The 23472-nt window shown below is 40.3% G+C and overlaps 1 protein-coding gene and 1 pseudogene across 1 annotated transcript in view; both read left to right on the forward strand.

Annotated features, from left to right (window-relative positions):
• LOC108517532 (breast cancer type 2 susceptibility protein-like) overlaps positions 1-23472 on the forward strand; it is a 39227-nt gene that overhangs the window by 5949 nt on the left and 9806 nt on the right. The window contains exons 2-8 of the mRNA XM_017855520.1: positions 1556-1711; positions 2129-2273; positions 6750-6815; positions 7780-7901; positions 10389-10587; positions 10819-10982; positions 11076-11214. Coding sequence (XP_017711009.1) covers positions 1556-1711; positions 2129-2273; positions 6750-6815; positions 7780-7901; positions 10389-10587; positions 10819-10982; positions 11076-11214 — 991 coding nt within the window. The remainder of the gene's footprint in view (positions 1-1555; positions 1712-2128; positions 2274-6749; positions 6816-7779; positions 7902-10388; positions 10588-10818; positions 10983-11075; positions 11215-23472) is intronic.
• LOC108517533 (interferon-induced protein with tetratricopeptide repeats 1 pseudogene) lies at positions 15544-16969 on the forward strand (annotated as a pseudogene).

The raw sequence follows: 23472 nt of genomic DNA on the forward strand, positions 1-23472 counted from the left end.
TTTTTTTTTTTTTTTTTAATGAAAACCTTTCTCTGTTTGAGTCTCTCAGGTTAGAGACTTTCCTTAATGGTGATCATTGACTGATCCACAAGTTGTATGTGTGGTGAGGCTTGTCAGCTCATAGGGTAGTAATGTGGTGATTTAGTTAACTAGGAGACCCTCAAATATCAGTGACTGTTCCGAGAATTGAGCAGAGTAAGGAAATTAATAGGGAGAGTCATTTTCAGCATAAAAATTTTATTTCAGTTTTGTTTTCAATAATAGCATCTCACCCCCACCCTGGCTGCGTCTGCTCAGTGTTCCAGAGTCCACAGTATGTATGGTTCAGCCCTCCAGAAAGTAAAGTCTCCTGCATTTCTTTTTTTTTTTTTTTTAATGCTGCAGCAAGAATAGGGTCCTGGGTTCTTTTTTAGTATGAGGGAGGGACAGCCACCTGGCTACTTGGGATAGGAAGGAAAATCTGGTGTTTCAACTACTTTTGTACAAAATGTCAACCATTTTTTCCTATTTTCAGCCCCACCATATGCTCCAGCCTTCACAAGTACCTGTTGCCTCCAATTTCTGCGTGTTTTCCTTTAATTATTTTGTTTCATATTAACTCCTTACAGCAAGTTTGGTGGCTGAATAACCTTGGGCAAGTTGTATAGTTTCTCACATGCACTTTAGTTTTATCGTCATCTGTAAAATGGAGATGAGTCTTAGGATTATTGTGAAGAAAATTTTTCTTTTTCTTTTATTTATTTATTTTTTTTGGAGACGGAGGTGCACTCTGTCACCCAGGCTGGAGTGCAGTGGCACAATCTCAGCTCACTGCACCCTCTGCCTCCAGGTTCAAGCAGTTCTGCTGCCTCAGCCTCCCGAGTAGCTGGGATTACAGGCGCCCACCACCTCACCTGGCTACTTTTTTTTTTTTTTTAAGTAGAGACAGGGTTTCACCATATTGGCCAGGCTGATCTCGAACTCCTGACCTCAGGTGATGCACCTGCCTCAGCCTCCCAAAGTGTTGGGATTACAGGCGTGAGCCACCTTGCCTGGCCAAAGATTAATTGTTAATATACGTAAAGTGCTTAACACTATGCCAGGTACCTTAGTAAGTGTTCAATGAATATTTGCTCTTTGTGTTAACCATAATCATTCTCAGGCTGCTTTGTCATTTACTCATTCCATAAATTCTTAGCTTCCAAAATTTTGGTGATGCCTCACTTCTTATTCTCTCTAGTTGCCTTTGTCCATGTAGGTTTTTTGAGGAAGCTTGGGTGAATAAGTGTATTTTAAACTATTATGTTTAAATTGAAGTTCCTTTTATCTGTTTTCTAATAGAAACACTTAAATAGCATTAAAACTTGTAGCAGTATAAACAATATGTTTGAGAAGTACTCTCTTTTGAAAATATTTTCACTTTGATACATTTTTTACTTACTGTCTTACTAATCTTCCTAAGACTTTTAAAGTGAATATTTTAAGGCAGTTCTAAAAGAATGAAAACTTATGATATCTGTAATAGAGTTGAATACATATTTAACTCCTAAATCCATATATTTATTAATTTGTCCAGATTTCTGCTAACAGTACTCGGCCTGCTCGCTGGTATACCAAACTTGGATTCTTTCCTGACCCTAGACCTTTTCCTCTGCCCTTATCATCACTTTTCAGTGATGGAGGAAATGTTGGTTGTGTTGATGTAATTATTCAAAGAGCATACCCTATACAGGTATGATATATTCTTGAAACTTATATATTTCTTTCTTTTGATAAACTTTATTTTTTTGTTTGTTTGTTTGTTTGTGACGGAGTTTCGGTCTCTTGCCCCGGCTGGAGTGCAATGGCGTGATCTTGGCTCACTGCAACCTCCACCTCCTGGGTTCAAGTGATTCTCCTCCCTCACTCTCTCAAGTAGCTGAGATTACAGGCATGCGCCACCCCACCCAGATAATTTTGTATTTTTGGTAGAGACGGAGTTTCACCATATTGGTCAGGCTGATCTCAAACTCCTGACCTCAGGTGATCCACTAACCTCAGTCTCCCAAAATTCTGGGATTACAGGCGTGAGCCACCATGCCTGACCTGATACAATTAATTTGAAAGTTATATATATGACTTTTTTGGTGTGTGTAACACATTGTTACAGTGGATGGAGAAGACATCATCTGGATTATACATATTTCGCAATGAAAGAGAGGAAGAAAAGGAAGCAGCAAAATATGTGGAGGCCCAACAAAAGAGACTGGAAGCCTTATTCACTAAAATTCAAGAGGAATTTGAAGAACATGAAGGTAAAATGAGTTATATGGTACACATTTTTATTTCTAATATAAGAACAAAGTTTTAGAGACTTTCAATTTAACATTTTAATGAGTAAATTGTTTTATTTTGAGTAATAAATTGACTATATTTTAGTATCTGGAGTATTCTTTTTTGGTATTAGAGAAAGGATAGCAATAAAGGGCAGAAATACCAGATTATTTTTCCCTAAGCCATTTGTAATATTTTTCCTGAATTCTTACCTATATTATGTGACTTTGGCATTTTGTCATTGTAGTTATTAGTTTTCATGTGTTATGATGCCTGGAACTAGGACCTATTGTGGTGTCAATTTTAATATTAAAAATCGTGGTGTTTTTATGTTTATATGACATAAATTTTATTTTTTCATATCTCCCTTTTGTTGTTGCTGAAGATTTTATGTTCTTCATTTCCTCATGATTTATATAGCAGATATAACATGTTCTATAGAACTTATCGTTCCATAGTTATCTGCAGAAATATTGCTCCTTATATTCTATTTGCTTAAAATTATCACTAGATCATACTATTTTCATAAATAAGTGATTATGAAATCATTTACAGGCATACCTCAGAGATACTGTGGATTTGATTATAGACCACCACAGTAAAGCAAATATTACAGTAGAGCACATCACATGAATATTTTGGCTTCCCAGAGCATAAATATAAAAAGTAATGTTTACACTATAGCGTAATCTCTTAAATGTGTGGTAGTAGCATTGTGTCTTAAAGAAAAATGCACATACCTTAATATACTTTATTGCTAAGAAATGCTAATGATCATCTGAGCTTTCAGTGAGTTGTAATATTTTTGCTGGTGGAGGATCTTTCCTCGATGTTGATGCCTGCTGAATGATCAGAGTGGTAGTTGCTGAAGGTTGGGGCGGTTGTGGCAATTTCTTAAAATAAGACAAGGGCATTTGCAACATTGATTGACTTTTCCTTTCATGAAAGATTTCTCTGTAGCATGCAATGCTGTTTGATAGCATTTTATCCATGGTAGAACTGCTTTCATAATTTGAGTCAATTCTATCAAACTCTGCTTTATCAGAGTATTATGTAATATTCTAAATCCTTTGTTGTCATTTCAACAATATTCACAGCACCTTCACGAGGAGTAGATTCCTTCTCAAGAAACTACTTTCTTTGCTCATCCATAAGAAGCAGCTCTGTATTAATCTGTTCTCACACTGCTATAAGGAATACCTGAGACTGGGTAATTTCTAAAGGAAAGAAGCTTAATTGACTCACAGTTCCACTTGGCTGAGGAGGCCTCAGGAAACTTACAATCATGGCAGAAGGCAAAGGAGAAACAAATACCTTTTTCATAAGGTGGCAGAAGAGAGAGTGCAGGGTAAACTGCCACTTTTAAGCCATGAGATCTCGTGAGAACTCCCTCACTAGCACAAGAATAGCATGGGGGAAACCACCCCCATGATCCAGTCACCTACCACCAGATCTCTCCGTCAACACATGGGGATTACAATTTGAGATGAGATTTGGGTAGGGACACAGAGCCAAACCATATCATTCTGCCCCGGACTCTCCCAAATCTCATGTCCTTTCTACATTTCAAAACCAATCATGCCTTCCCAACAGTCCCTGAAATTCTTAACTAATTCCAGCATTAACTCAAAAATTAAAGTCCAAAGTCTTCATCTGAGACAAGACAAATCTCTTCCATCTATGAGCCTGTAAAATCAAAAGCAAATTCGTTACTTCCAAGATACAGTGGCGGTGGCCGGGAGCGGTGGCTCAAGCCTGTAATCCCAGCACTTTGGGAGGCCGAGACCGGCGGATCACGAGGTCAGGAGATCAAGGCCATCCTGGCTAACACGGTGAAACCCCGTCTCTACTAAAACTACAAAAAACTAGCCGGGTGAGGTGGCGGCGCCTGTAGTCCCAGCTACCTGTGAGGCTGAGGCAGGAGAATGGCGTGAACCCGGGAGGCGGAACTTGCAGTGAGCTGAGATCCGGCCACAGCACTCCAGCCTGGGTGACAGAACAAGACTCCGTCTCAAAAAAAAAAAGATACAATGGGGGTACAGGTATTGGGTAAATGCTCCCATCTCAAGTGGGAGAAATTGGCCAAAACAGACGAACTACAGTCTGCATGCAAGTCTGAAATCTAGCCAGGAAATCATTGAATCTTTTTTTTTTCTTTTTGAGACAGGGTCTTGCTCTGTTGTCCAGGCTAGAGTGCAGTGGAGAGATATTGGCTCACTGCAGCCTCTGCCTCCTGTTTCAAGCAATTCTCATGCCTCAGCCTCCCAAGTAGCTGGGATTGCAGGTGTACACCACCATGCCCAGCTAATTTTTGTATTTTTAGTAGAGATGGGGTTTCGCCATGTTGGCCAGGCTGGTCTTAAACTCCTAGCCTCGCTGGGTGTGGTGTCTCACGCTTGTAATCCCACCACTTTGGGAGGCTAAGGTGGGCAGATCATGAGGTCAGGAGTTCAAGACCAGCCTGGCCAACATGGTGAAACCCTGTTTCTACGAAAAATACAAAAATTAGCTGGGCGTGGTGGCACGCATCTGTAATCCCAGCTACTTGGGAGGCTGAGGCAGGAGAATCGCTTGAACCTGGGAGGCGGAGGTTGCAGTGAGCCCAAATCGCACCACTACACTCCAGCCTGGGCAACAAAGCAAGATTCTGTCTCAAAAATAAATAAATAAATAAATAATAAAATAAAAAAATAAACTCCTAGCCTCAAGTGAGCCATCGCACCCAGGCCAGTCATTAAAGCTCTAAAATCTCCTTTGACTCCATGTCTTACATCCAGGGCATGCTGAATAAGGGATGGTCTCCCACGGCCTTGGGCAGCTCTGCCCCTTTGGCTCTGCAGGCTACAGCCCCTGCATCTGCTTTCATGGGCTGCCATTGAGTGACAGCCACACAGTGCAGGCTGTCAGTGGAGGATGATGGCCCTCTTCTCACAGCTCCACTGGGCAGTTCCCCAGTGAGGACTCTGTGGGGTGGCTCCAACCCCATATTTCCCTCCCAATTTCCCTCTCATACTGTGCTAACAGAGGTTCTCTGAGGTCTCTGCCCCAGCAGCAGACTACTGCGTGGACATCCTGGCACTTCCATACATCCTCTGAAATCTAGGCAGAGGCTCCCACAGCTCACCTCTTGTCTTCTGCACACTCACAGGCCCAACACCACATGGAGGCCACCAAGGCTTGGGGCTTGCACCGTCTCAAGCAATGGCCTGATCTGTACCTTGGCCGTTTTTATCAATGGCTGGAGCTAGAGCAAGTGGGATGCAGGGTGCCATGTCCCATGGCTGCACAGAGCAGTGGGGCCTTGGGCCCAGCACACAAAACCATTTTTCCCTCCTAGGTCTCCAGGCCTGTGATAGAAGGGCCTGCTGCGAAGATCTCTGACATGCCTTGGAGACACTGTCTCCATTGTCTTGGCTATTAACATTTGTCTCCTTGTTACTTATGCAAACTTCTGCAGATGGCTTGAATTCTTTCCCAGGAAATGGATTTTTCTTTTCTATTTCATGGTCGGGCTGCAGATTTTCCAAACTTTTATGCTCTGCTTCCCTTTTAAATATAAGTTCCAATTTCAAACCGTCTCTTTGTGAACACGTGTGACTGTGTGTTTCTAGAAAAAACCACATCACACCTTGAACACTTTGCTGCTTAGAAATTTCTTCCACAGGATACCCTAAATCATCTCTCTCAAGTTCTACATTCCATGGATCTCTAGCGAAGGGGCAAAATGCCACTAGTCTCTTTGCTCTAAAGCATAGCAAAAGTGACCTTTGCTTCAGTTCCCAATGAGATCCTCATCTCCATCTGAGATCACCTCAGCCTGACTTCATTGTCCATATCACTGTCAGAATTTTGGTCAAAACCATTCAACAAGTCTCTAGGGAGTTCCAGACTTTCCCACATCTTCCTGTCTTCTTCCAAGCCCTCCAAACTGTTCCAGTCTCTGCCTGTTATCTAGTTACAAAGTCACTTCCACATTTTCAGGTTATTGTTATAGCAGTACCCCACTCCTGGTACCAATTCTCTTTATTAGTTCATCCTCATACTGCTATAAAAATACCTGAGACTGGGTAATTTGTAAAGGAAAAAGGTTTAATTGATTCACAGTTCCACATGGCTGGGGAGGCCTCAGGAAACTTACCATCGTAGTGGAAGATTAAGGAGAAGCAAGTACCTTCTTCACAGGGTGGCAGGAAAGAGAGTACGGGGGAACTCTCACTTTTAAGCCATCAGATCTCTTGAGAACTCCCTCACTATCACGGAACAGCATGAGGGAAACTGCCCCCGTGATCCAGTCACCTCCCACCAGGTCCGTCCCTCGACGTGAGGATTACAGTTCAAGATGAGATTTATGAAGCTCCTCATCATTTAAGTTTTAATGTGACATTGCGGTAATTCAGTCACATCTTCAAGCTTTACTTCTAATTCTAGTTCTCTTGCTATTTCCACCACGTATGCAGTTACTTCCTCCATTGAAGTCTTGAACCTACTCCAAAGTCATCCACGAGGGTTGGAATCAACTTCTGGTAAACTTGTTATTGTTGATATTTTGTCTTCCCATGAAACACTAATGTTCTTAATGGTATCTAGAATGGTGAATCGTTTCTGAAAGGTTTCAATTCACTTTACCCGTACCTATCGGAGAAATCACTATAGCAGCTATTCTTTATAAGACATGTTTCTTAAATAATAAGACTTGAAAGTTGAAATGACTCCATGATCCATGGGCCACAGAATGGATATTGTGTTAGGAGGCATGAAAATAACATTAATCACTCTATACATCTCTGTCAGAGCTCTGTGACAGAAACGTGAAGTGAGCACATACTGTTGCAAAAATGGCACCAATAGGCTTCCTCAACATAGTTTCCACAAACCTTCAATTTGTGTTTAAAAAAAAAAATGCAGTATCTGTGAAACTCAGTAAAGTGAAATACATTAAAACAAATGTACCTATGCTTAACTCATATATTACTGTAATTAAACTCTATGACTTTTTTTTTTTTTTTTTTAAACCATGAGTACACTAGTTTCAAAATTTCCTAGAAAACTTACAGCAGGCCGGGTGTCGTGGATCACATCTATAATCCCAACAGTTTGGGAGTCCAAGGTGGGTGGATCAGTTGTGGTCAGGAGTTTGAGACCAGCCTGGCCAATATAGTGAAACTCTGTCTCTACCAAAAATGCAAAAATTAGCCGGGCGTGTTGGCCTGTGCCTGTAATCCCAGCTACTCGGGAGGCTGAGACAGGAGAATCACTTGAACCTAGGAGACAGAGGTTGCAATGAGCCAAGATCACACTACTGCACTCCAACTTGGGTGACAAGTTGAGACCCTGTCTCAAAAAAAAAAAGAGAGAAAAAACTTTTAGCAGATATATAGTTTCTTATTTTTAAACCTCCCTTCTGTGGGTGTTTTATGCTTGATTCTTTAGTTTTAGTTGCTTTAAATTTACAGTTTAGTGAATTAATGATCCTTTTTTTTTTCTTAGAAAACACAACAAAACCATATTTACCATCACATGCACTAACAAGACAGCAAGTTCGTGCTCTGCAAGATGGTGCAGAGCTTTACGAAGCAGTGAAGAATGCAGCAGACCCAGCTTACCTTGAGGTGAGAGAGTAACAGGACATATAATGAGGCTTGATGATTATTCAAAGTGGGAAGCTATTTTAGACTCTCTGGCCATCACGGGAAGGAGTATGTTGAAATACTGCATTTCTCAAAAGGGATGTGTACATTTCTGGGATTTTCAGTGATGTGCCAAACCAGTGTGGTGGTACGTTTTCAACTCTATACCAAGTAGAGGATGGGAGGGTTCTAGAATTTTATATATTAAATAAATTTGGTTTAAAATACAGGCAAAACTTGTTTGTTTTATTTTTGTCTCTCCTGTACTCTGAAGCAAAAAAACATTTTTATTTTTAAGATAAAACAAATATCTGCAAAGTAATGGCTTAGTTTCCATGTTCTTAGCTGTTTCTCAAGTCCTATCTGGAGTGTACTTGATAATCCTCTACCCTAAGGGTACTTCGGTGGAAATGTTTCAGAAGCTCTAAATTGTTAGAAGTAGCATAGGCTTTAGAATCGTGGCACTCTCATTTGATTAACAAAGTAAATGAGAATAAAATAGCTGGCCGGGCACTGTGGCTCACGCCTGTAATCCCAGCATTTTGGGAGGCCGAGGCGGGCAGAATACCTGAGGTCGGGAGTTCGTGACCAGCCTGGCCAACATGGTGAAACCCCGTCTCTACTAAAAATACAAAATTAGCCAGGCGTGGTGCTTATGCCTATGATCCCAGCTACTCGGGAGGCTGAGACAGGAGAATTGCTTGAATCCGAGAGGCAGAGGTTGCAGTGAGCCTAGGTCATGCCATTGCACTCCAGCCTGGGCAACAAGAGCAAAACTCCGTCTCAAAAAAAAAGCTATTAAATGGGCATAAAATATTGTTTTAGGATCAAATAAATAATCTATATAAAAGTTCCATATAAATGTTAGTTACTATTATTAGAACATAATTTTATATATTAAGCTACCTCCTAAATATTTAGACGTTAGATACCTAAAAAAATTCAAATTCTAAGATTAGTTTGTTAGATAGGAAGGAGCAAATATTTTACCAAAACTACTGGTTGTTAATTGATTAATTTCATTTATTTCATGACTTAATAAATCTTGTGAATATAGCCTTGAATTTCTTAAATAGTGGGACTACAAAATAAACAATATTTCATCAGTAATGTAAGCAGTGCTGTACTGAGTAAAATTCCCTCCTGTTCTGAAATGTTACAATTTGGATTCTCCCTGTGAGAAGTGAGTCCAGTTTTAAAATTTGTGAGTATACTTGCTGCAGGTCTGAAAATGAAGGCTTTATGATTCTTTCTTGAAAAATTATTTGCCTCTATCTTTTATAATATTATTTGTCAAAGCTTGTGCATTCTATGTATCATCATGAAGACAGCTTTAATTTCATCCACAGAATTTAACAATTTTTTTTGTCTGGACATAAGGGAGCAGAATAAGAGTTGGAGTAGGGCCTTGCCCAGCCACTCTGTAACTGGACAAGTAATGTATTTCTTAGGACTTCATTTCCACCTTCTATCAAGGGAAAACCTAAGAGTAGGTTATCTTTAGGGTTCTAAGTGCCTATGAGTCTATGAGATTTTACTTTTTTAAAGTTATCTTTGTAATTCTTTGAGGAGAACATAGGCATCCATTTTTAAAACAGTCCTGTTAGAATTTGTTTTCAGTAACAATGTTGAATGTTGGCCTTCTGAAATCAGGTTTTACAACAAAATGGTTTAAACACTGCCTGCATATTTAGAATCTCTATACCTCCATAAGATACAGAGATTGGATAGTCTCCCTTCCCAGTATAGATTAGGATATTAAGATGTATAATATCCTAAAGTGTAGCAGCAGTCTGATATGTTACATGTCTAAATTCCATTTCCTGTTTTATTTGTTTATTGATTTGTCTGTTTATTTTTGTTACACTGGGTCAAGATTCCCAAGAGGTACAGGTAGAAATTTGCTAAAGTGAGTAGGACAGAAGTGTAGAGGCAAACATAAAAGTATGTTTAGTACATATCTGTTTTAAATTGTGTCTACTATTTAACAGTTAATGAAATTATACTCCCAGGGCTAAGAATCAGAGTTCTGGGGCCAACCTCTGCCTATGTGGTTTGTGCAAATTAGTTGTTCTCTTTGTGCCTCAGTTTTACCTACAACATGGAAACAATGATATTACCTACCTCATGGATTGTTGTGAAGATTAAATGAATTAGTACATTTACTACACATAAATCTATTTCTCAAAATAATGAGCATTCAAATGTTAGCCATCTGTAATGCAGCTGGTGATGATTATGATTATTAGAGTATATTTATAATTGGAGGATCATTTTTGCCTTAGGGAAACAGAATTATTAACAGTTTGAGGCACCTGAGAATACTATGTGAGAAACTGATTACATTAACCACACCCTGAAGATGAGCTCTAATTTTGTTGTATTTGTCCCGTTTAAAGCGATCCAGTTACAATGATGGGACTTTTTTGTTTTAATTGCTTTTTATTCCAATATCTTAAATGGTCACAGGGTTATTTCAGTGAAGAGCAGTTAAAAGCCTTGAATAATCACAGGCAAATGTTGAATGATAAGAAACAAGCTCAGATCCAGTTGGAAATCAGGAAGGCCATGGAATCTGCTGAACAAAAGGAACAAGGTTTATCAAGAGATGTCACAACCATGTGGAAGTTGCGTATTGTAAGCTATTCAAAAAAAGAAAAAGATTCAGGTGAGTGTGTAAATGCTTTGTTTTTATCAGTTTTATTAAGTTAAAAAATGGCCTTACTAACAAAATGATTATAAATCCAGATAAAGTATAAAGTTAGTTTATAACAGAGAAGCAAAAACCACCAACACCTACAAAGAGACAATATAAAAGATGATCTGTATTTATTTTGAAACAAAAATTTAAATGATAATCACTTCTTCCATTGTGTCTTTCTCATCTTTCTCTAAACAGTTATTTTGAGTATTTGGCGTCCATCATCAGATTTATATTCTCTGTTAACAGAAGGAAAGAGATATAGAATTTATCATCTTGCAACTTCAAAATCTAAAAGTAAATCTGGAAGAGCTAACATCCAGTTAGCAGCGACAAAAAAAACTCAGTATCAACAACTACCGGTACAAACCTTTCAGTGTGATTTTTCGGTTTTGATAAGTGCTTGTTAGTTTATGAAATCTCCATATATTGAATTTTTGTTTTGTTTCCTGTAGGTTTCAGATGAAATTTTATTTCAGGTTTACCAGCCACGGGAGCCCCTTCACTTCAGCAAATTTTTAGATCCAAACTTTCAGCCCTCTTGTTCTGAGGTGGACCTAATAGGATTTGTAGTTTCTGTTGTGAAAAAAACAGGTAATGCACAATGTATTTAATTTTTTTGTTTATTCTTTTGAAAAACATTGTCTTTTAAAATCTGTTATGATTAGTTGGAGCTACCAGTTGGCAAATTTGCTAGCTAGTGATCTGAAAGTAAGCCTCTTGGAACCTCAGATTTTTAATGAAAAGCAATTCGATATTATTTCAGAGGTAACAGTTTACATCCCAGTCTGTGCTACTTAATTTTATAGAAATCGTCCTTAATTTTATTTTCTGCAATTTATGTTTTCTTACTATTTCTAATGTATGTGTTTATCCCATTGTGATGTTATATTGATGTCCTCAATTTATTGCTTTGGCCATCACTCTACTTCTCATTGTACAGGACTGTTTATTATCTCAGAGTCAGGCTTTTATTTTATTGAATATATGGTCTTACTAAGTTCAACAGCATGAACCTATTGTGAAGAATTCAAGAGTTTTCTTCTATTTGTTAAGTTTTGTTTTCTTAGGAGTTTTGTTCTTTCTCTTTTGCTTTGTTAAGTTTTCTCATTTTTTAAATGTGTTTGTGTTTGGTTAGTTATGTTTTAGTGCTTGTGGGGTTTTCTTTGACTATATTATATTAGTAAGCCACATTGTTCCCATGCCATTTTATTTCGTCTTGATCATATTTGGGTGACTCTTTTCACACATTTTATTGTTATTATAGAAGGTGGATAACTTTTGTTTATTTAATTCATTGATATTTATTTAATGACTGTTATGTACCAGACACTGTTTTAAGTGCTGGGTACATAGCAATTAACAAAACAGATAGAATCCCTACCCTCATAGAGCTTACATTATGAGGTTGGGGGAGGGAGAGTACAAACAAAGAAATAAGTAACATAAATGTGTATAGTTTTTTTTAGTGCTCAGAAAAAAAAGATTAAGTGGGTGGGAGGGTAATGTTAGGGAAGAGAGAGGGATGTAATTTTAGATTGAGAGGTGAGGAGAGAGACCTCCCTGGAAGGTTGACATTTGAGTGAAACTTGAAGGAATTGAGTGAGTGAGGTGAGGCATGTGGCCATGTGGGGAAGAGCTTTCCAGGCAATTACAAAAGTCGTGGTGCAGCAGGATCATGCCTAGTGTACCGTTGAGCACTGGCAGAGACCAGAGAGTGAGAAGTAACAGCCAGGGACAGAGGCAGTGAAGAGCCAGGTTGTGTAGGGGTCCTTGTGTGAACTGTAACTTCCTGTGATGACAGGACGTCACAGGAAGATTCCAGGTGGGGGGACACAGTCTGACAGGTTTTCACAGGATCATTCAGGCCGCTGTGTTGAGAATAGGCTGTAGGGGGCGCAAGAGTACAAACAAGCCATTTGGAGGCTCTTTCAAGCACTTATGCAAAAGATGAAGATGAACCAAACAAAAGCAGTGTAAGTGGTGAGAAGCAGTCAGATTATTGTTGTATTTTGAAGGTAGGGGGACAGTGCAGGATGGTCTGAGCATTGGGAAGAATGGAACTGCCACTTAGAAGGAAAGACTGAAAGAAAAGCAAGTATTTGGGGAAGTTCAGGAGCTCAGTTTTAGACAGTTAAGTTTTAGATGCTTATTAGGAATTTAAGTAGAAACGTCTGCTTGATGGTTACATAGGAGTCTGTTCAGAGGAATGGCTGAATATGAATTTGGGAGTCCTCAACATACAGGGGACATTTTTTTTTTTTTGAGACGGAGTCTTGCTCTGTCGCCAGGCTGGAGTGCAGTGGCACGATCTCGGCTCACTGCAAGCTCCACTTCCCGGGTTCACGCCATTCTTCTGCCTCAGCCTCTGGAGTAGCTGGGACTACAGGCACCCGCCACCACGCCTGGCTAATTTTTTTTGTATTTTTAGTAGAGTTGGGGTTTCACCATGTTAGCCAGGATGGTCTCAATCTCCTGACCTCGTGATCCACCGCCTCGACCTCCCAAAGTGCTGGGATTACAGGCGTGAGCCACTGCGCCCGGCCGGCCATACAGGGGACATTTAAAGCCGTGAGACTGGATGAAGTCACTGTGGGCATGGGAGTAGATAGAGAGGGAAGAGATCGAAGACCTGATTGAAGCTTTTTATACTTAGAAGCAGGGAAATATAAATATAAATGTCAATATAGGAATCAGTAAAAGAAATAGAGGAATGGCCAGAGAGGTTGGAGGAATGCTGGAAAGAATGAGGTATGCTGAAAGCCAAGAGAAGAAAAAAATTGTCGAGTAGTGAGAGTGGTTAAGTCTGCCCAATGCTATTTCATAGAATTGATAATGAAGTGAGGACCAAGAACTGATCATTGGCTTTAACACCGTGGAGGAGCACTTTCAGTGGACTGAAGTGGTGCAAAGGAAATGGAGGGAAAGGAGGAATGATAGTGAATATAGGTATTTCGAGGATTTTTGCTTTAAGAGAAGAAGAGAAATTAATCAGTAGCCAGAAGGGGAATTGGGATCAAGAGAACATTTGCTTTTTCAGAAGAAAGTGCTAATAGCATACTGATGAGATACTGTATGCTAATGAGAAAGATCCAATAAAGAAGGTAAAATGCAAGATGGAAGCAAAGCAGGAACAGCTGTAGGGCACTGTTCTCAGATACTATGTGCTATGGTCTCCAGAGGCTCTGTTCAGATTGGCCTTAGCCAGCAGTAGAGACTGTTCATCTGTCATCACAGGAAAAAAGAGTAAAGTACGTAGGTACAGATACCAGTGGAAGAGTTGATATACAAGAGGAAACTTGTGGCAGACCTCTTTTGATTGCTTCTGTTTCCTCGCTGAAACAGGGCACAAAATCATCAGCTGAGAGTCGGAATGAAGAAAAGGGGGTCAGGCGCGGTGGCTCACGCCTGTATTCCCCACACTTTGGGAGGCCGAGGCAGGTGGATCATGAGGTCAGGAGATCGAGACCATCCTGGCTAACATAGTGAAACACCTTCTCTACTAAAATACCAAAATTAGCTGGGCGTGGTGGCAGGCGCCTGTAGTCCCAGCTACTCGGGAGGCTGAGGCAGAATGGCATGAACCCAGGAAGCGGAGCTTGCAGTGAGCCGAGATCGCGCCACTGCACTCCAGCCTGGGTGACAGAGCGAGACTGTCTCAAAAAAAAAAAAAAAAAAGAAAGTGGTAGAGTAAATGGGCTAAGTAAGTACATCATGACTGCCAGGGCCCACTGGAGGTTTAATGTTCGTGAATATATTGTAGTTGTGTGATATTTTTTCAGACGTGTTCAGCTCTGATGGTGTGGGCATGAAGTAGTTGGAAAGGAGAATTTAACCAAGTCTGTAGTTTAGCTGGGTAAGTAATGCAAAGCAAGAAGGGCAAAGAATCTGGGGGTATATGCAAAAGGAGGATCTAAATAATTGACCTTGGACACAATGCAGAGCAAAGAAGAGACATTAGAGGAATGTGGATCAATGAACAGGAGATAAGAAAAGTTGATTGTAGGCCCCAGTGGGTTTGAGTTAGGGTTTTAGAGGGAGTGAACTGGGCAGATCAAAGGTAGGTGGTTGAAGAAGGAGGTACTTTAAATTGAGATTCTGGGGGAAATGGAGTTATTGGAAATAAAAGTCTTGGATATGTCCACTGGAGTGAGTTACCAATGGAAAATAGAGGACATGACCATTTAAGAAGAAAACAAGGAACTTGGGAGCAACAGAGTGTTGGAAGGATTGCCTGTGAGGCTACTGAAATTTCCAGGACACAAGACCATCGTGATGACAGAATAACAGTGAGTTATGAGTTAAAATCTTCAAGAAATGAAAGGGAATGAGTGAGCTGGGGTCAATGGATGCCTGTAGCAAGGAACGGTAACGAATGACAGAGTCTGATAACATGAGATTCGAAACTGAGTGTTTTTAGAGTGGGAGGAGCAGCAGTGAAGCATGAGGAAGACATCTGCCTCATCTCAGCCTCCAGTAGCACAAGGTCTGCAAGGGCAACTGTGCCGGCAGACAAGAATCAGGTTTGTTGCAACAAGACGGCAGTGAGAGCACCTGCAGGAAAGGGTGAGGGTAGTGGAGATCTTACTGAGTTCCAGAGGCCCCAGTGAAAGGATTCCAGGAGATGGAGAGGTAGGAGGAGAGATGGTGCCCAGAAAGGCCACATCCAAAGCCTGGAAACGGAATCCAGGGAATTTGGGATGACCGAGAGCCTGTGCTGCCTTTTTTAAATGTTTTAATTTTTGTGTGTATATAGCAGGTGTATATATTTATGGGGAAGCCTGTGCTTGTTATGGGGACTAACACGAGATTAGCTCTTGGCCCCAAGGCAAGGTGTTGGGGGAGAAGAAAAAGTGAGGAGGCCTAGATGTCAGAGGAGTCTGGCTAGACCACTACAGAACTGCTGCCTAGTTCACAGCAACCATGAGTAAAAATGCTGATGATCATCGGGTCAAGGATAGTCTGGAGCAGTTAAGATGTCACTTTACATGGGAGGTATCAATTAAAGATGATGAAATGCTTGATTTGGTAAACAGAGTCTTGGACCAGATTGGGTTTCTAGACACTAAATTCAGTGTGGGAATACACAACCTACTAGCCTATGTGAAACACCTGAAAGGCCAGAATGAGGAAGTGCTGGAGAACTTGAAAGAAGCTGAAGACTTAATCCAGAAAGAACATGCCAATCAGTTAGATGTGAGAAGTCTAGTAACCTGGGGCAACTTTGCCTGGGTGTATTACCACATGGGCAGACTGGCAGAAACCCAGACTTACCTGGACAAGGTAGAGAACATTTGCAAGAAGTTTTCAAATCCTTTCTGTTACAGAGTGGAATGTCCAGAGATGGACTGTGAGGAAGAATGGGCCTTGCTGAAATGTGGAGGAAAGAATTATGAACAGGCCAAGGCCTGCTTTGTAAAGGATCTGTCAGTGGATGCTGAAAACCATGAACTCAACACTGGGTATGCCATCACCACCTGGATGGCTTTAAATTAGCAACAGGGGATCGCAAGTCATTTTCTTTGCCTACCCTAAGGCAGGCTGTCAGGCTACATGTAGATGATGCATATAGTAAGGTTCTCCTTGCCCTGAAGCTTCGGGATGAAGGACAGGAAGCTGAAGGAGAAAAGTGCACTGAAGCAGCTCTGGCCAATATGTCCACGCAGACCTTTGTCTTTGGATATGCAGCCATTACTGAAGAGAAGGATTTGTGGATGAAGCTCTTGAGCTCTTAAAAACCTCCTTGCAGGCAACTCCCACTTCTGCGTTCCTGCCTCACCATATAGGGCTTTGTGACAGGGCACAAAAGATCCAAATGAAGGAAGCTACCAACAGGCAGCCTAGACGGCAGAACAGAGAAAAGGTAGACAAAATGATCAGATCAGCCACATTTCATCTTCAATCTGCTGTGGAACAAAAGCCCACATTTGAGGTTGCCTGTATAGACCTGGCAGGAATGTATGTAGAAGCAAGCAATCACAGAAAAGCTGAAGACACTTTTCAAAAAGTGTTATGCATGAAACCAGTGGTAGAAGAAATAATGCAAGACATATATTTGCACTGTGGTAGATTTCAGGAATTTCAAAAGAAATCTGATGTCAGTGCAATTATCCCTTATTTAAAAGCAATACAAATAGAAAAGGCATCTTTTTCAAGGGATAAAAGGGTCAATTCTTTGGATAAATTGGTTTTAAGGAAACTTCAGAGAAATGCGTTAGATCTGGAAAGCTTAAGCCTCCTTAGGTTTCTGTACAAATTGAAAGGAAACATGAATGAATCTCTAGAGTACTATGAGCGGGCCCTGAGACTGGCTGCTGAGTTTTAGAACTCTGTGGGACAAGGTCCTTAGGCACTCAAATATTGACTACTTTCATATTTCATTTGATTTTTTTGTTAACATATACTAATCGAGGCTGAGGTGAGTGGATCACCTGAGGTCAGGAGTTCGAAACCAGCCTGGCCAACATGGCGAAACCCCTTCTCTACTAAAAATATAAAAATAAGCCAGATGTGGTGGCACACACCTGTAATCCCAGCTACTCGGAAGGCTGAGGCAGGAGAATCGCTTGAACCTGGGAAGCGAAGGTTGCAGTGAACTGAGATCGCAGCACTGCACTCCAGCCTGGGCCACAGAACGAGACTGCATCTTAGAATAAAGAAAAAGTGATAATCATCTTTTCTGCTTGCTATTTTCAGGAACATATTATGTAATTCACTGTAATGATGTAATTCTTACAATTTGTACAATTTGTATCAAATTTGATAAAATATTAGTTGCATTCAACAATTAGTGAATCAATGTGTGTGTGCATGTAAGAGAAACCATTGTATGAGTGCTATGAAATAGAAAAAAAATGTTAGGTAGATTTGTAGGAAATAAAACACTGGACTTACACTAAAATAAAAAAGTGGGAAGGTCGGCGCCATGACTCAGTGTAATTCATGACTCTCTGCTTATCCAAGATTAATTTTTTTTCTCCTCTCTTAGTTACAGTGTGAGGGCTGGATATTTGAGTTTCTATTCGTGATACAGTATATATCCCTGGAAGATGTCTCTGGTTCTAGATCGTTTTTCCCAGTTCAGTGAGTAATGCTGTGTATTTACTTGCTATAACAAAGAACCATAGACAGGGGACTTTAACAACGGAAATTTGTTGTCTCACAGTTCTGGAGGCTGGAAATCCAAGATCAAAGTGTTGGCAGGGTTAATTCCTTCTGAGGCTGTGAGAATCTGTTCAGTGTCTCTCTCTTTTGCTTCTGGTGATTTGCTGGCATTTTTTGGCATTCTTTGGCTTGTAGATATCTCGCCTCCAGCTTTGCCTTCATTGTAAGATGGTGTTCTCCCAATGTACATGTCTGTGTCTAAATTTCCCCGTGTATTAGGGCTCCACTCATTATATTAGAGCCTACCCATATGTGTGGGCGGAGGATTACCCAGGTGCTGAGGCAAGAGACTGAAGGTACAAACTCTTTCAGTATAATAAAATAGAATAAGAATAGTCATAATACAAATTAGATAAAGAGATCATCATGGACAATTAGCAATCATTATTATAAACATTAATCATTAGCTTTTAATATTACTCTTTGTTGCATTACTAATATAACCTAGGAATAACCGGTGGGTATAGGGTCAGGTGCTGAAGGGACATTGTGAGAAGTGACCTAGAAGGCAAGAGGTGGGCCTTCCGTCATGCCCACATAAGGGCCGCTTGAGGGCTCCTTGGTCAAGCAGTAAGGCCAGTGTCTGGAAAGGCACGCGTTACTTAGCAGACCGCGAAAGGGAGTCTCCTTTACTTGGAGGAGTCAGGGAACACTCTGCTCCACCAGCTTCTTGTGGAAGGCTGGATGTTATGCAGACCTGCCCGCCATCATCCGAAGGCCTAAACCCCTCCCTGTGGTGCTGTGCTTCAGTGGTCACACTCCTAGTCCACTTTCATGCTCCTCCCATACTCCTGGTTTCTTTTTGAAGTTTGTAGTAGATAGCAGTAGAAGAAATAGTGAAAGTCTTAAAGTCTTTGATCTTTCTTGTAAGTGCAGAGAAGAAAACGCTGACATATGTATGCTGCCTTCCCTCTGCTTCGGCTACCTAAAAGGGAAGGGCCCCCTGTCCTGTAATCATGTGACTTGCTTTACCTTATCAATCACTTAGAATATTCACTCTCCTTACCCTGCCCCCTTTTCTTGTATGCAATAAATATCAGCGAGCCCAGCCGTTCCGGGCCACTACCGGTCTCTGCGTCTTAATGGTAGTGGTCCCCTGGGCCCAGCTGTTTTCTCTTTATCTCTTTGTCTTATGTCTTTATTACAATCTCTCATCTCCGCACACGGGGAGAACACCCTCTAAGCCCTGTAGGGCTGGACCCTACACATATGACCTCATCTTTTTTTCTTTTTTTGAGGTAGGGTCTCACCCTGTTGCCCAGGCTGGAGTGCAGTGGTGCGATCTCAGCTCACTGCAACCTCCTCCTCCCCAGTTCAAGCAATTCTCATGCCTTAGCCTCCCGAGTAGCTGGGACGACAGGCACGTGCCACCACACCCGGCTAATTTTTTGTATTTTAGTAGAGACGGAGTTTCACCATGTTGCCCAGGGTGGTCTTGAATTCCTGAGCTCAGGCAATCTGCCTGCCTCAGCATCACAAAGTGCTGGGATTAAAGGTTTGAGCCACTGTGCCCAGCCTGTCTTAGGATTTTTCGACTTTATAATGGTCTGAAAACAAAACATGAGTACCTTACAACCATTCTTTTTCACTTTCAGTACAGTATGCAGTACATTACATGAGGTACTCAACACTTTTTTTTTTTAATAAAACAGGCCTTGTGTTAGATTATTTTGCTCAACTGTAGGCTAATATAAGTGTTCTGAACACATTTAAGGTAGGCTAGGCTAAGCTCTATGCTCAGTAGGTTAAATGTATTAAATACATTTTTTTTTTTTTTTTTTTTTTTTGAGATTGAAAGTCACATTTTTTGCCACGTGAAGGAAAGCCAATTAAGTCAAATTGATTAATGTTTGCAGAGTATATCTGTTTTGATCCTTTTGTTTTTAATCTACCTTGTCAAATTTAAAGTGAGTTTCCTATAAGGAAGAAATAGTTGGGTTATAATTTTTTATCCACTCTCTCAGCCTCTGTCCATTGATTGGATATTTACGTCACTTACAATGAAGGTAATTTTTGATATGCCAGCATTCAACTCTGTCATTTTATTATTTGTTTTCTATTTGTTTCTCCTGCTTTTCATTCCTCCATTTCTCTTTTCTTGCCTTCCTGAAAGTTACTTAAATATATTTTAGGATTCCATCTTGATTTATTTTTAGTGTTTTCAGGTATTTTTGTATGATTTTTGTAGTTGTTTCTCTAGGTGTTACAACATACATGTATGACTTACAACAGTCTACTGGTATCAGTATTCTATCACTCTAAGTGAAGTGTGAAAATTTTGCTTTCATTTTGATTTTGGAGGGAAAGGGATTGGATAGTGACCATATACAGACCTTTATCTTCCCTACTTTTAAATACTACTTTCTTGGATATCATAGTATTATAATTTTTATTTTAATCATCAAGCATAATTTATAAACTGCATGAGGAAATAATAGTTTATCATACATGCCCATTTCTCAAACTCTTTCCACTGTTTCTTCCTCCATGCTATTGTCCTCAGTCCTGATGCTCTGAGAGTCCTCCTTTAATCTTCCCTTTTCTGTCTGAACAATTTCTTTTAGACAATCTTTGAGTTAGAGAAAATTCTTTTAGTTTTCTGTCATCTCAGAATATTTTATTTCTCCTTTACTCCTTGAGAATTGTTTCAGGATATAGAATTTGTAGTTGATAATTTTCTTTCAGTACTTGAAAATATTGTGCCACTTCCTTCTGGCCTCTGGTTTTAGATGAGAAATCTATCATCATTCAAATTGGTGTGTCCCTATTTAAATGCATTTTCAACTAACAACGGGTTTATTGTGACATAACCCCATCATAAGTAGTCCTCGACTGTGTTTCCAGATAAGGCTACATCCACAGGTACTGGGAATTAGTCACAAGGCATCCTGTAACATCCTGGAACCTTTCCTTATGTCAGTCAGTCCTGGTCACCTGTTTGTTCCCCTGCAGTTTTTTCTCATTTCTGTTCAGAAAAAGAAAAAGGGAAAGATACTTCTTCTGTTGCTTTCCTTCAGATTTAGGAATAATAGAATTCTCAAAAATGTCATTTTACCAGTTTAGTTGGGGAAGGAGATTAGACTCTGAGCCTTCCTATGCTTAGCTCTATCCATAATATTCTGTTTCTTAATCACCAGATTTTAAATTTTATATCATTATATGCCATGTTTGTAGGTTTTAGGTGAATGTTTACTTTTTAAAATTTAATTTGTTGTTAAATGTTAAAGTTCTATTAGAAAGTTTCAAGGAGCCACCTTAAACCAGAAGTCTTTAACACCTAGATCTAGTCATGATGCCTCCCAGCTTAAAATCTTCAGTGGTCCCCTGTCCCTTAGAAAATGAAACCCAGACTCTTTCATATACCCCCAAAACCATTCGACTTCCTGCCTTAAACCACCACCATACACACGTCAGCTAAACTCTTTAATTTTAGGCTGGGCGCAGTAGCTAATGCTTGTAATCCCAGGACTTTGGGAGGCTTAGGTGGGAGGCTCACAAGGCTAGGAGTTTGAGACAAGCCTGGGCAACATAGTGCGATTCTGTCTCTATAAAAATAAAAACTAGGCGGGGCGCGGTGGCTCACGCCTGTAATCTCAGCACTTTGGGAGGCCGAGGCGGGCGGATCACAAGGTCAGGAGATCGAGACCACGGTGAAACCCCGTCTCTACTAAAATACAAAAAACTAGCCGGGCGAGGTGGCGGGCGCCTGTAGTCTCAGCTACTAGGGAGGCTGAGGCAGGAGAATGGTGTGAACCCGGGAGGCGGAGCTTGCAGTGAGCCGAGATTGCGCCACTGCACTCTAGCCAGGGGGACAGAGTGAGACTCCGCCTCAAAAAAAATAATAATAAAATAAAATAAAATAAAAAAATAAAACTAAATTTAAAAAAAAGAACGACTTTAAAACATAATAATAAAATAAAAATAAAAATAAAAAAATAAAAACTAAATTTAAAAAAAAGAACTACTTTAAAACATAATAAAACAAACTGTACAATTTCATATTCCGTATGCACAATAACATTTAATGCTTCCTACCTTTAAAAATGTTCTTTGTTTTCCTTAGAATGCTCTTTTGTTCTCCCCCTTTTGATGAATTTGTCCTATTCATTATTCAGCTCAAATATTACCTCCCTAGTCAGATGCTTACAGTCTGGGTTAGATCCTCCTTCCTCCAGCTTTTGAAGCATTTTGTTTGGCTCTTTCAGCACTTGTCACATGGTCCATGATCCTACCTGTACATTTCTAAATAAGCCGCCTGCTAGCCCCAGTAATATAATGATCTCTTCAAGGACAGGGAGTCAGTTTGGATTTCTACTTCCACTTCGGACATCATGGGTTGAAGCAGGGGTCAGTTGTTGAAAACTCCAGGTATACAGCATCTCATACAGTTCTCATAGTCACACTGTTCATTTGCTGTTATCATTCCACTTGACAGATGGGGAAACTGGAGCTCAGAGAGATTAAGTAGCCTGCTCAGGGTCATAATGCTATAAATTGATTTGAACTCATACTTTCAGGCCCTAAAGCTCTTACATTCTTTCTTATATTTCATGCTGACATGTATCAGTTGTACAAAAGCAAACTCAGCATTTGAGAGTTGGGCTTAAAACAGGGACATCTATATTTTTAATGCTTTGTTACTGTATTACAGAAACACTGTGATATATAATGAGTTAATTAAATGAGAACATTTCTTAGGTTGGGAAAGATTTGTTTTGGGGAAAGCCTGTTTCCCTGGGAAACAGACTTACAGATTTCATGTAGGAGATTAGAAAATGCCCTTAGGAACAGCACCTGTGAGGAAGCAAATGCAGCAGGATTGGGCAGAAGGAGAAGAAAGGTTCAGTCAATCCCACAGGGACTTCTGGAGCTGGGACTTTGGAGTCATGCTCGCCTGAGGCAAGAGCCAGCCATTGCATACTGGCTTCTCCAGGGAGGGGCATAGCCTTAAGCAAGACAGTGCCTTTCAACAGAGGGCAAGTCCAAGAGGGAACTCAGAGGTGAGTTGTCAATAGCTAGCACTCCCCAGAAGCTGGAGGATCACGTGCCTTGGTCCTGAAGGGGATCTGCACCCACACCATGGCATCCACTTCAGGTGGAATCTGACAGTGGTTTTATAAATTGCTAAGTCCTTTATTGTTTCAGTGAAATTTTCTGAAAGGAATTTAAAAGATTTGAAGAATTCTATGCAAGTTCAGAGTAGGCCAGACCACAAAGCTGCAAGTTTCTTCTTATCCTTTTACCTTGTGAAGATTTACCTAGTGTAGGATTCTAAAAGTGTTACACTAAAAATTCTTCCAGTTGTTATCAGTTGTACAAGATGCATGATAATTGAAGAAATAAGTAAGGCTTCCATTTCTTTTGATGGAATTTGATCCCGACATGAAACCTCCACTTAGGAAAAAGTGAAATGAGGAAACTATACTGTTTAGGTTTTATTTTTCTGTATGTTAAATGTTTTTCAATAAACATGTATTTTATAATTGGGGAAAACAAGATATATTTAAAGAGGACATTTGGGAGAAGGACAGTACTATCATCAAGTTTTGAATATAATTAGAGGCAAGTTCCAAAATTAGAAAATGGAACATGCTTGAGAAACTTATAAGTTCTTTAAAAGCAGTGTTTAAGCCGGGCGCGGTGGCTCACGCCTGTAATCCCAGCACTTTGGGAGGCCGAGGCGGGCGG

The sequence above is a fragment of the Rhinopithecus bieti genome, unplaced genomic scaffold, assembly GCF_001698545.2.
Source record: "Rhinopithecus bieti isolate Rb0 unplaced genomic scaffold, ASM169854v2 scaffold_41745, whole genome shotgun sequence".
In the NCBI taxonomy this organism is placed as follows: domain Eukaryota; kingdom Metazoa; phylum Chordata; class Mammalia; order Primates; family Cercopithecidae; genus Rhinopithecus; species Rhinopithecus bieti.